This window comes from Stegastes partitus, unplaced genomic scaffold (assembly GCF_000690725.1).
Source record: "Stegastes partitus isolate 25-593 unplaced genomic scaffold, Stegastes_partitus-1.0.2 Scaffold465, whole genome shotgun sequence".
In the NCBI taxonomy this organism is placed as follows: Eukaryota; Metazoa; Chordata; class Actinopteri; family Pomacentridae; genus Stegastes; species Stegastes partitus.
In genome coordinates, this window is record NW_007578196.1 from 213556 (window position 1) to 226625 (window position 13070).

The following is a 13070-nucleotide window of genomic DNA, read 5'->3' on the forward strand; positions in this document are numbered from 1 at the left end:
CCAAACCAAAGATGATGGATCCATTTACATAAAATATGGATCTCCCCAGTGACTAAAATTTACACTTATTATACGCCATTATATTTCCTACACAGACGCATCACACTTGTCTCCCACCACAGTGAGCCATCCTTTTAGGTAGAGTTTCAACCTCCACCCACATAAGTCAAACGTCTCCCATCACAGGCTGCCTGTGTGTCATTGACGCCACAGTTATCTGGAGTGCGGCCTTTTGATCTTCTGATTCATCCCACCTCTTGCTTCTCATCTGCTGAGTCTTTAGGACACTCAGCAAGAACAAACTGTATCCTCATCCTTTCATCTCTTCATTACCCTTTTAGCTCTCTCAGCATCCCTCACTTTGTTGGACCTCACTAAACCTCTGTTGACCTTCACATGTTAAAAAACCAACCTTGCGCCCACACGGTATCCTCTCTGCGTTTATGTAATCTGTCCTTTCACTTTACTTTTAAGTCTGCTTTCAAAAGAAAGTTGCTTATTGGATAAGCTCCTTCCTCTCCATTGATCACAATATAAAAGGTTATTTCACAGTTGTGTTTTTCTGATTGCATCATAGAGCTACATTGCATCCCCTATAATGTGTTTTTAATAACCTTCCCAATTAACCTTTCGAGGCAAAAATAAAAGCTGACCTCATTGTGGCTGTCTTACTTGTGAAGTCTAACACTTATCAACCGAAATCTGTGAGTTAATCTACACCTCGACCTCTTTACCTTTTCCTCTGCACCATGGCTACATCTGGGAAGGAGTAGCAGGGATTGAAACAGGGAAGTCCGAGTAAAAGATCAGACAGAGGGAAAGTATTTGATTCCACGTGGGTGGCCTGATAAAACAAAGTCAGTCATAAATCTGAAGTTATAAACACTGTGCTTTTAGACCTAATCCATGAAGAGCAGAGCACAGGCCGATCTTTCTGCCTCTTTTCTTCTCTCTGACTATATCCTCTCCTCACTCTTTCTTCCATTAACCCTCTATAAACCTGCATCATCGATAGGAGAAGAATGGACAATAGAGTTTTGAAAAAATGACTTCATGTGACACAGGGCTGTCCTTTTCCTGAAATTTCTCTGATTACAGGAGCCAAATACTAGCATTTAATGGCTGACCTGATTCTTTAGACAACTATTTTTTTATAATGTCCCGGCAAGTACAATGCAAAGCACTGCAAACTAAATGATGCCATATTAACACAGAGGCCACTAATGCATGACTCTTCAGCTCTTTTGGGAAGTTTCAAGTCTGTTATGCAACACGAGGAGAAGGGAAGATGGCTCACATTCCTACTGCCTGCTAAAGTGCAAGCTACTTGAACGCTGAGGGAAACACACACTAATTCAAGAGGAATCATCCATCACACGGAGGAAGAAAACAATGTGTACCTTATTTGACTCTTTCAACAACCGACAGACTCTGTTGTTTCCAGGTAATACTATTTGCCAGAGCCTTTCTGTTCTGCTGCTGTAAAGGAAGAGCTGTTCTGTTCCCTGAGAAGAGGTCATTTTGCACCGACTGAGAAAACTGTGGGTACCTGTTTCACACATTTAATGGACTACTTGACAAAACGAAAAAGATAATTAGAGCTAGTACTCCTGTTATGTTCACATGTGGGTGCTAAAAATGCCATATAATCAATAGCTGTCTCTACACGTACTAGATTTAATTAATATATTCTGCAAAATTGTCATTAAAAAAAATCCTACAACAAAGTTTTAACATCTAAATGAACATAAAACACTTTGTACCCCAATCTGACCCAATTTGAGGAACCATCTATATATATTACATACACTGCAAAAGCTACACATTATGCTCCAGTGAATGAGAGGTAATGATAACACTGGCCTATATGTTTTTTAAATGTTTCTGTACTTTTGACCCTTCTCTGGTCCAACTATAGACCAGCCTTTACCATCTGCTTCCATTACTGCTTATTCCCTCCCTCCCTCCCTCCATTCCTGTTTCATTCTTCAGCTCTCTCTCAGTTCTATTTTGATCCTGTAACTTTTTTTTTAAGCCTGCAAGTTTCCTTCCAACCCGCTCCTTTCTTTCTTTCCCTCTCTCTACCTGACATTTGGCTCGGCTGCCTGCCTTACACCAAGACAAACGTTATGACCTCACTTCACTGCAATGTTCCAGAGACACATTGGGAGACAGCAAAGAGAAGAATAAGATAACATGGGGAGGAATGTCGGAGAATTAGTATAAAAACGACAAATGGTGAGGGGATCAAAGTGTGTAGTGAAAATCTGACAAAGTGATATACGGTTTCAGACATGCAAACAGCAGACTATGACTTGCAAGGCATCTGGACGAGGAAAAGAGATAAGAAGAGGAATGGATGGAAGAAACTGAGAAGAAAACTGAAACTAAGGTGAAATTAATTGGAGATTTTGGTAGTGAAAAAAACTGCACTGTGGGTGAAATGAGCCGTACTCCATGTCTCCAGAAAAGGAAAAAAAAGCTCCTTCTCCTCCTCTCTCACACTGTCTTTCTTCCTTTCTTTATCCCTTCCTTACTTTCAGAACTTGTCTGAGATCCATTTCAGCTTGGCACAGCCCTTATTACATTCAGTCCAAATCACACAGGCAGTCACAAAGCAGCAGAGCTGCAGGGCACTGCTCTAAACGCAGTGTGCTGGCAAAAGTCTGGCCTCCAAACGTTTGAACAAAGCGCTGATATATGCCAGGCAAACAACATGCACAGGCTCACACACATACAAAGAAGGAGGAAACCAGTTTATAATGCACACACACACTTGCAAGCAGGTCACAAATGTGCAACAAAACAACGCACACACACGCCAGCCGGTAGCGCTGGATGTCATCAAACCCTTCAGTTACCACAACAACTTCCCATTTCCCTAAACCCATTTCCTACTTGGTGAGGTCACTGGCCAGCTACCGCTCGTCACTACGGCAACAGATGGACAATAGGGAGTGAATACGACGGTCAGCAGCTAATGAGGAGCAGAGTAATAGATGTAAATAAATTAGAGAGCAGCAAGTAGCTTTGTGAGAGAATTCAAAGTCGAGGAGCGAAAACAAGTTGTTTGTTTTCAGCGAATGCAAACAATAAGGTTCAGATTACTGAAACATACACTGTGACAAATCACCAGTAACCACAGGAACCCTTTGGCCTTCCTACCAGAACACAGTGAGCGCAGGGCTGCTGATTAGTCGCTGCAACAGAAAAGTGGTCATGATGTAATGAAACCAAAACCCTGGATGTTGTGTCTGCAGCCTTCAGTCATGAGCTCGGATGGGATGTTAATCCCTGCATTGTTTCTACTTTCTCCGTGCCACAGAGTCACATCCATGACTGTATAAAAACTTCAGCCACAGACCTCCAGGACAAACAGTGCGCGTGTGGACAAGAGGGTGTTATTAGAGTAGCAGTGTATGGCAATGAGTGACACGGTTCACAGAAAGGAGGACTGGGTATACTGTGACAGCGATTCATGAGTAACTATTGTTAACTTTACAAAATAAAGTTGGACTTCTGATATTCTGTACGTTTAGACAGTGAAAAAAGGGAATTGCTGGCTCAACTCAAATAAATTGCTTTAATTAGTAGCAAACAATTTAGTTTATTTTATCCAAATTAAGTTAATCGTTAACAATATTCTCACTGGTCTAAGTTACATTACCTAAACCATTTGATTCCTCGTTTTGCAACAACTTCACTTTTCCAACCTAAGGACCTGCTTCCCCCAAAGTATAAAATGAAAAACATGATTTTGTCATTACAGGTAAACCGTTCTGTCCTTTTCTTTATGCCGTAATTCTATTTTAAGGAAACAGCAGTTGAGTTGCAGAAAGATTTAAATGTCTGATGCACAACGCTAAAGGAGCAAACCGTATTTTTGCACTTTTGCACAAAATGAGACTACCAGTTTAAAGGATCAAAGTGTGATTTCAAGTCAATAAAAATTCAGAAAATTAGACTGCTATCACCAAACCAGAGAGCTAAATGGAATTCCTATAAATCCAAATACAGCTTTTACACTATAAAGCTTTGTTCAGACAGTGGTTATCGGAAAACATGCATTTAGTTACAGCCTCCTGTGCGATGTTCTGGACAGTTATCATGACATTGTCAAGGCCCTGTCAGTTAACCTTTCTGTTACAACGATATCACAGGACAGAGAAACAATCTCTCAGTGTTTAAACACTAGTGAGTAAATTTGGCATCAATTCACACATCCAAACACACCCTGTCTACGTCTGGGTGACTGTTTATTGTATCCCCTCTATACAAGTCTGTAATTTTGGCACAGAGACAATCAATACTGGATGAAACAAATAAATGAAAACACACACACACACACACACACATACAGAGCAGGCCTTGGTCCACTCCTTAATGCCCTTTGTCTGTGATTTGTTTAATCAAACTAATAACATCCTCTGATGTTTGTTTAACACTGCTCAGCCTTTAATGGCTGCTGTATTGTGGCTCTGCTTGCGCATGGGCTCTGAAACTAACCATATGAATCCCGATCCACGGCATCTCACAAGATCACTGACACACGCATGCAATCTGTGCAACTGTAAAAACATAAACAAACTGCATAGCCCTACTTGACGCACTCTTTTAAAACAAATGATATTACAACTCTTGTTCAATATTATACTAAAAATCCAGCTTCATCACAAGCAACATATTTGAGAAAACAAGTCTCCTCTTTCTTCACAACATATGACTTCCAATTGTGTGTAGCACTGGGTGTGGTGCTTGTATTGTAATAGTTTTCTGTAGTAGCTGACAAAGACATGAGTTTTGTGCAGCAGACAACCATCTGAAGTTCAAAGATGTCATGCAACAAGAGAAAGAAGTTAAATCTGAACTCACCACTCTGGGCTTGGTCCTCTGTGGAGCAGGTACGGAAGCAGTGTCCTCTGTGCCTTTCTTCTGAGGTCCAGCTTCTGTAACTCCACTGGTGGTGGTCTCGCCGGGCCCCTCTGAACCTTGAGCTCCATCCTTGGCAACTGGAAGAGGCCCCGAGCCCTCAGCGTCTCTCTCAGAGGAGCTCAGTTCAAGAATATACTTCTGTGTCACATCCTCCAAAGATGGAGCCTCGTCTCCTGGAGGTCTAGTTAAGTTTGGAGGTTCTGCTGCGGATCTGCAGTCTGCTTCCTTCAGGGGCTGGAGCTGTGGAGGTGGGGAGATGGGGATGAAGGTGGCGGGTTCGCTGGCATGGCGAATATGCTTGGGTATGGTTTTGGCTTTAGATTGCAGACGTGGAGGCGGAAGAGGACAACTGAGCTTTGTTTGGTTGCTGTTATCCTCCTGCCCCTCTAATCCCAGCTCTGGGGGCTCAAATGGGTCCTCATGGGGGAAAAACGCCAACCTGTTTGGACGTTTTCTGGTGGGCCGTCGAATCATTCTAGGAGATAGAACCTCGGCCAGCTTGAGGTCAAAGTTAAACTTCTGCACCTCCTCCTCCTCACCTTGGTCTATTACATCATCATCTTCATCATCGTGGTTATCAGAGGGAGGGGTGCAGTCTGACTGGGAGCGAGCCATCTTGACTTTATTGCTGCTGTTTGGATGTTGGTGCAGCTGTGGCGGCAGTGTGTGTGGAGGCTTAGTCTCCGGCTCCCACAGTTCCTCTCTCTGCTCGCTCAGGATTGGCTCGCTGCTGGAAGGTGGAATCTGTCCAGGTTGATCGAGCTCACTGATTGGTTGGGTGCTGCCAGTCTGACCTTTGAGCTTAGGGTCATTCTGGGAAAGTAAAGGGGCATCGCTACGGCGACTGGGGTCACTGAAGGACTTCTTCTTGGGGGCTTTGCCGTTGCCGTGGTCATCTGTCATCAATCTGTCCATTGCACCTGGCTCAGCTACGATGTTCCTGATCACCCCACTGTAGTCACGGATAGCATCATCACGGAGGCCACCATCACTGCAAATTGACAAGTCACTGGCTATGCTGCCCTTGTCTTCTGACGATGTGGCTCCAGTCGAGGCCTCAGGAGCACCTCCCCCCCCTCCTTTGACAGACAGGGATCCTAACAGGTTGCTGTCTACAGAAGAAAAATTGTTCCCCTCCTCTGTGACGGAACAGCGTCGCTGAGGCATGGGGTCACTGAGAGAGCGGTAGACTGTGGACTCCCCATTTCCTACAGCTGCCATTGTTGACTCCACATGACTGCCATTACTGGAATCAGAGCCTGTGTTATTGTTACCAGAAGGGGAGAACTTGCGCCTTCGACGAAGAGCACTTGGGGTTGCAGGGGCTTCAAATCCTCCCCCTCCTCCTCCTCCTCCTCCTGTGGTAGCTGCTGACCCCTGTGACACGGCACTGTTGGTGTGGATCCCCTCACTGGCAGTGTTATTGTTGTTGATACCAGTGGTAGCGCTCAGCTCCATGATAAGACTGTCACTCTCAGCCATGCGAGCAGGAAGAGGCAAGGAGCGAGGTACACTGACTTCATTCAGACGATTTGTACAACTCAAGCTGTTCTCTGTCATCTTTTCTCCCTCCTGCTTGAACCCTTCCACCTCATGGAGAGCCGACTGCTTCCATACAGTGACAGGCTGCCCGAGGACATCCCTAACTATTCTTGACCCTAAATTAACCCCTGCTGAGCCCATGAACAACCTTTCGGAGAGGTCACTGGGGCCTGTCTCTGGCTCTGTCACGATCCCTTCATCCGTTAAACTTGACTCGTGGCCTGAAAGTTCATCCACAGAGCGGTCGTAGAACATACTTTCTTCTGAGTCCCCCTTCAGTAAGGCTCTCTCCAGCTCTCGGCTTTGTCTCTTTGACTTCTCCCAGTACTCTGTGCCCCTGCTGCTAAGCTTCTCCGACTGTATACTTTGTCCATCCCTCTCACTCCTCTCCCTCTCCCTGTTCTCTCTCTCCCTCTTATGTTTATCCGTGTCTTTTGTGTTCTCAAACTCAGCCTCTTGATCCGCCCGAGCCTCATCCTTAATGCACCCTCCAGCTTTCTCCTTCTCTTCATTTGTTTTCTTAACCTGTAAACACTCAGTCCCAAAATTATCATCAGTTCTTCCTACATCTACATCATCATCGTCTTCCCTCGTGCTCATCTGGCAGATGTCTCGAATGACCTGCCTGGCTTCCTGCACATACCTCTCCTGCAGTGGAGTTGGCATCACTTCATCATCATCAAATCCATAATCCCTTATTCTCTGTCCTCTCCCAACCCTAAAATCCCCCCCATCACTTTCTACTTCCCTGTCTGATAACACCACTCTCCCTCCACTCCTGTCTTGATCCACATCAAGCTGCTGCTCAGAGGAGCTCCTCTTTGTGGTGCCACCTGTCAAGTAGCACCTCACGGTTGTTGTTGGTTTATCTGAATAAGTGAAGGATTTTGCACGCCGCAGAGTGGCAGTCAGGTCTTTTAATGAAGGGCGGCGGCCAGAAGGTAGAAGGGTCCCGCCGTGAGTCCCTGAGCCCGTCCTGTACACTGATGACCCCTCCACAGCCCCAGACCTGTCCCCTCCGCTTGTTTTCCGCACCTTAAGCTCTGACAGGTCAGATTTCAGAAAGCTTAAGAGTGTCATGGTTTCTGAGGTGATATCAGGGTTGGACATGGATATTGGGCTTTTGTCCTTATCATTGACCCTGCCCCCTCCTGTTGTTTTCCTTCCTACCATGGCTTCACCGCCTCTAACCCCTGAAGATACCCCACCTTCTCTCGAAAGTACACTAGGCAAGGGGGTTACTGTTGGCACAATCTTGGGGCGCACACGCACAGGGTTACGGGAGAAGTTATCCCCATGGCCAAAGCTTGGGGAGCGGTACATGGTGAAATTCCCATGATAGGTTTTACTCAGCATGGATGAGGACGCGGCTCTGCCAGTGCTACCTCCTGCTCCACCCACATTAAAAAACACATTTGCTGTACGGTTGGCAGAGGCAGCCTGGTCCTCTTCTTTCAGTGTCTCAGTGCTCGAGTACCGACTGCTGCAACGAGAATCGCCAGGACTGGAAACAAATGGGGGTATGTTGACCTTTGACACTCGTGACACACCAGGAAGTGTCGTGGAGGTCACGGGTGAGGAGATGCGCTCCCATTGCTGCACCCTGGCTCTGTTACTATGACCACTGGATTCTCTTGCCGAGTGGCTCCGAGATACAGTCCCTGCAAATTCTCCTCCTGTGTTTTGCTGGCGGTGTCTCTCTAAGTGCTCCATTGTCAAGGCCGTGTCACTGTCACTGTCTTCTGATTCGCCATCATGATCATTGTAATCATCACGGCCTGTTGCTGCAGCAGCCCCACTGACCTTCTTCTTCTTTCTTAGCGAGCGGCGGCGCACTGCCTCTCGGCAGTGGGGGCCTAAAGAACCAGGACTGTCCTCCTCACTGCCAGAGGACCTGCCAATGCCCTTAGCACCCCACCAGCCATTTTTACTGCGGGATAAATAGCTGCCTCCTCGCTCTGTGGCACCCCTCTCTCCTCCTCCGCTGGAGGTGGAAGCAGAGGGGCCAGAGGGAACACTCCAACTGCCTCCTCTTCTTCTCCTAGTGTGCTCCTCCTCTTCGTCTCCAGAGCTAAACCTCCAGCGGGAGCTGAGGGGAGAAACAACTCTTGCTGGGGCTCTGAGCTCAGCGGAGGGAGCTACAGTAGAGGAGGAGGTAATGGCTTTATCTGGAGCTGGAGCAAAGGAGGGGGAGGAAGAGGTGGGGGCTGGTGCTCTAGAGGAGCTATGTGAGGAATGTAAACTATCCCTGGGCAGCCCGACCCCCTGTCTATCCCTTCTCTCCCTCACTGTCGACTGCTCAAGAGAGGAGGAGCAGGAGGAGGTGTCTAAGATCACCGATTGACTCCAAGACGAAGTAGCAGGGGGTTGAAGGTCAGGGTTGGGGTCAGATGTCAGTCCTGTCGTCCTGGGGGTCTTACGGGTTGCCTCTGCTCCAGTGCTGGGACTATGAGATCTGTATGGAGATGAGATAATCCTACGGTAGTGGCTACCCCCAGTGTGACTACGACTGCTACTGCTGCTGCTTCCAAAAGTATTTCTGCCAGACACTTTGTTACTTTCACTGGGTGTCTCTATTCCTGCCTCCTCATCGTTTGAGTATTGATGGTGGTCAGCTTTGGAATTAAAGTCCATACCATAACAAAAAGTCTCTTTAGTGTCTCTGCTTTGTGCTCCAACTATGCATTTGTCATGCAAAGACAGGATCCCAGCTTCATTAGCAGCGCTGCAAGGGGACAGTTTGCCACTTTTGTCAGAGAGAAGAGCACTGTCACTGAGGCCGTGCTCATGTAGATGGCCTCTGTCAGCTGCTTTTAAATGCTCATAAGCGTCAGTAGCTTTGTTTTGTTTCTCATCAAAAAGTTGCCTAATTTTGGTAACACTGGGCCACTTGTCAGAGTGCAGGGGAATAAAGTCACTGTGGTGTGTGGACAAATAAGTTCTGTGAGACTTACAGGGTGGAGGAAGCACTCTACTGCTAACATCCTCTTCTTCATCTGTGGTCAAAGTCTTTCTGAGATCAGAGGGACGTGCATAGATCTGTGAATAATCTCTCTTACCAGAGCTGCTGCTGCTGTCGGTCGATAAACTTGTAAAAATCCTCCTCTCACTTCTCCTCTCTGAGTCAGAGCCTGACACAGAGTCGGTGCCAGAGTGAAACTTCTGCACTTTATTCTCTAAAACCGGCTCTGCGGTTGTAGTATCGCTATCCTGGAAATATCCACCGCAGTTGTCCTCGTGAAAAACTTTACAAGTCGGAGAGCCGTCTCTCCTGGAGCTCCGTGCCCGGGGAAGAGTGCTGCTCCCCCGCGTCACCGCCGCACAGTCTCCCGGTGAGGCTCCGTGCGTCCTGGCGGAGCCGCTGCTGCTGAACTTCTCAGTTAGCTGGCGGATGGATGGAGAAATAGAGGAGAGGAGAGCGGAGGAGCCTCTCTTTGGGTCTGCGGTTGGGAGGCCGGCGGTGGTGGCAGAGATTTTGGAAACTTTTCTTGACACACTGACATTACGCGTCGCCAAGGGCTGTTCTGCTTTGCTGGGCTCCGGGGGAAGGGCGACGCCAACTGCCTCCAAATCCTCTGATTTGTGTTGCTGGTCTTCGCTCCTGTTGGCGCCCCAGGACCCCAACTTTTTGAAAGAGACGCTGCGATACACAGCCGCATTCTTCCTCTCTCTTTCTGCCATTGTTCATGTCTTTCTTTGTTACAGTTCACGCACACATTTTAACTCCACGGATATTAAACATCCAGGCAGCTTTTTGAGTTGTGGTCCATTTCCACACCGCAGCCAAAAACGGCGAGAAATCCAACAAGCAATCAGTCTTTAAAAAAAAAAAAAAAAAAAAACTTAATTCTTGGCAAAGCTTCAAACTGCTCTGTTGTTAGGTGGGTGTTAAGCTGAGTAGGTGAGCTTCTTAATAAAACTTACATGTTGTCGATTCCCGAAACCGCATCCGTGCAAGGAAGGGAAAGTTTTTTTTTGGCCCCAAAACTTTCCCCAAAACTCCTCACAAACACAACTTCTCCATTGTTATCCCCCTACTGTTTGTAAACCTCAGCCCATCGCCAGGTTTTGCACGCCTGCACGGGGCCCAAGCGCATCACTCAACTGTTAATTCCCCCCAAAACTGTTTGTGGATTCCTTATTTTGGCATGATATGGTTTTTCCGTGACTTATGTTGTTTTTTTTGCATGTTAATGCCTGAGATAGGGCAGAGGGGGTGGGCGGGACTAGGGGTATAGGGGCTGTCATAGCCCCCTCGGGGATTGAGAGGAAAAGCTTTTTCTTTTTTGATAGCAGAAGAGAGATACTGAGGACTAAGTAGATGTAATTATAGCTCTTTCCCTTGCGAAAAAACGCAGCCTCACTGTTAAGAGGTTTACGCAAAAAAAATACTACATATTGGGACCTGCAGCTTTGAATCGTGTAAAGGCATCATAAAACATCTCTTGATTTCCAAGATGCATCATGAAGGCTGCAGTGTTTCTGTCTTTTAAATGCCCACAAAGGAAGCCCAGAGACCTTGGCAGATGCACATTCAGCAGAAGCTGCAGCACAGTGTGTTATGATGGTGTTGGTGAATTAGTGTGTCAGCATTCGGGAGGAGGTTGGAGGGGTTGGGGGCAAAGATAAAAGTTTGCACTCATGCACAATAACCCCTCTGTGGTGCTTCCCATGTGGCTGTCTGGTTAACAGGTCCTTTTGTTTCCAAAAGGGGGGAATTCTGCGTTTCTTTCTTGCTCAGAAGAGAGGTAGATGCTGGCTGCAGCGCCCTCCGCAGGCTGACCTGCTGAATGACAGGTCACATGTGGAGAATCACCATCTGAAATAGCTGGTTTTGGTGCGATTTTTTTTTAATGAACTTGTATGTGACACTACTGCCAATCAACCTCACTGTTCAAAGTATGTATTTTGAAATTATTAGCTGCTTCAAAAACCCAGATTAAGTTACTGGGATATGATTTTTGCCCAATCTGTGTTGACTGTACAATATGAAACAAAAGTGGCAGGCTGCAGTCCAGGAAAAGTTGTGAGTCGAGAAAAAGGAAGCAACACAATCTCCTCAGTCAACATTAATCTATATCAAAAAGTTTTGTTGTTTGCAGGGCTTTGTTTAATGTTCATTTTTGGTTAGTTTTACATTATTACAGCAGTCAAAACACTTTCACATAAAACTAACAGAAACAACACAATTTAATCTATGTAAATAAAAAAATATATAAAATGTTATTATAGATATTAATCTGTGTTACAGCACTTTACAAAAATAAGAATTTGTCTAAATAATACTGACTGACACAAATATGTTGGCACAGTGCACAGACATCTGGAGCTCCCCAGACTGACCACACACACACACACACACACATACACACATATATTTCAGACAGTTGTGGAAAAATAAATCACAAGCATTTTCCCAAACAGACACATGAACAACAAGACGCTGCAGCTTTTTCTGTTTTCTGCCGAGGCCAGGAGCACAACATACAGTGTATTGTTACACTACCGGATAGTCACTTTGCACAGATGCACATATACATTAAGAAGATCTGGGCATTTTTAAGCATATGACCTCCTACTGTGGTCAAAATATTCCTTGCAATTAAAATGCATGGAAATTACATGTTCACATTGAATTGATATATACAACTACCTCATGCATGCAAAACTAAAACTAGCGTGTTTAGGTAGTAAATCTCTGCTACAGAGGCCTCAGAGTAATCTAAAATGTGTTGGAAAGAAGTCAGAATTACTTTTAATTTACTCATTTTAGTTCAATTTTGGCACGACATTTTCAAATCAGAGGCTCAAATGGCATCCTGAGCTTAAGGCTAAATTAGAAGTGTTGGATTTAATGACACTGAATTACTTTAGTTAGCACAGTTGGCCTCGATTGAATGATAAGGTTTTAAGTGCATAGTCTACAATCAAGAGTTCACCATGAGGCACAGATTCACAGTTCCTACACTAAAAAGACAGAAAACTCAAGCAAACTTGTAAAAAAAAAAAAAATTATAAGGACCTCCACATATGAGGAAAAAAGGAGAAAATAAATTCCACTGTTTGCTGTTTAAAGCATGTCCGTAAAACATAAAAAAAAATCAATGACAGCAAACAACACTACTATAAAGTTAAATGCCCATTTAAAATCCAATCTGCATTTATGTTCATTTTATGAACATTATAAATTACTAAATCATAAAATCAGAACTCCGTAAGAAACAGTCAAATAAAATCACAAATTTCCTCCATTGTATAGACTGTACAAATTTCGACTGCATTGAATCAAAAAGTACAAAACAGTTTATATGTACTCTGAGTGCATCTTCACGAGTAGAAAGCTTCCTTTAATACATTCTATCCCCAATTATTTATTCTTTTTCTGTCATTTCTATGACACCAGACTTCCATCCATTTCTTGGAACACTCTTGGTAATGTCAGAACAAGAGAACGGGGACTTAATAGAAACTCTGCCCTAAAGTAATCAACTGCACTTTCATCCCCTACTCAGCAATCTAATGCAGGATTATTATTATTATTATTTTTTTAATACATTAATGTTGGCAAAACATTTACATATATTGCCTTTGCTTAC

At 45.1% G+C, this 13070-nt stretch overlaps 1 protein-coding gene across 1 annotated transcript in view; it reads right to left on the bottom strand.

Annotated features, from left to right (window-relative positions):
* The window catches only part of arhgef17 (Rho guanine nucleotide exchange factor (GEF) 17), an 84949-nt gene extending 74386 nt beyond the window's left edge, over positions 1-10563 (bottom strand). The window contains exon 1 of the mRNA XM_008286702.1: positions 4873-10563. Within this exon, the coding sequence (XP_008284924.1) occupies positions 4873-10155 (5283 nt within the window). The 5' untranslated portion in view covers positions 10156-10563. The remainder of the gene's footprint in view (positions 1-4872) is intronic.
* Between the last annotated feature and the right edge of the window lie 2507 nt (positions 10564-13070).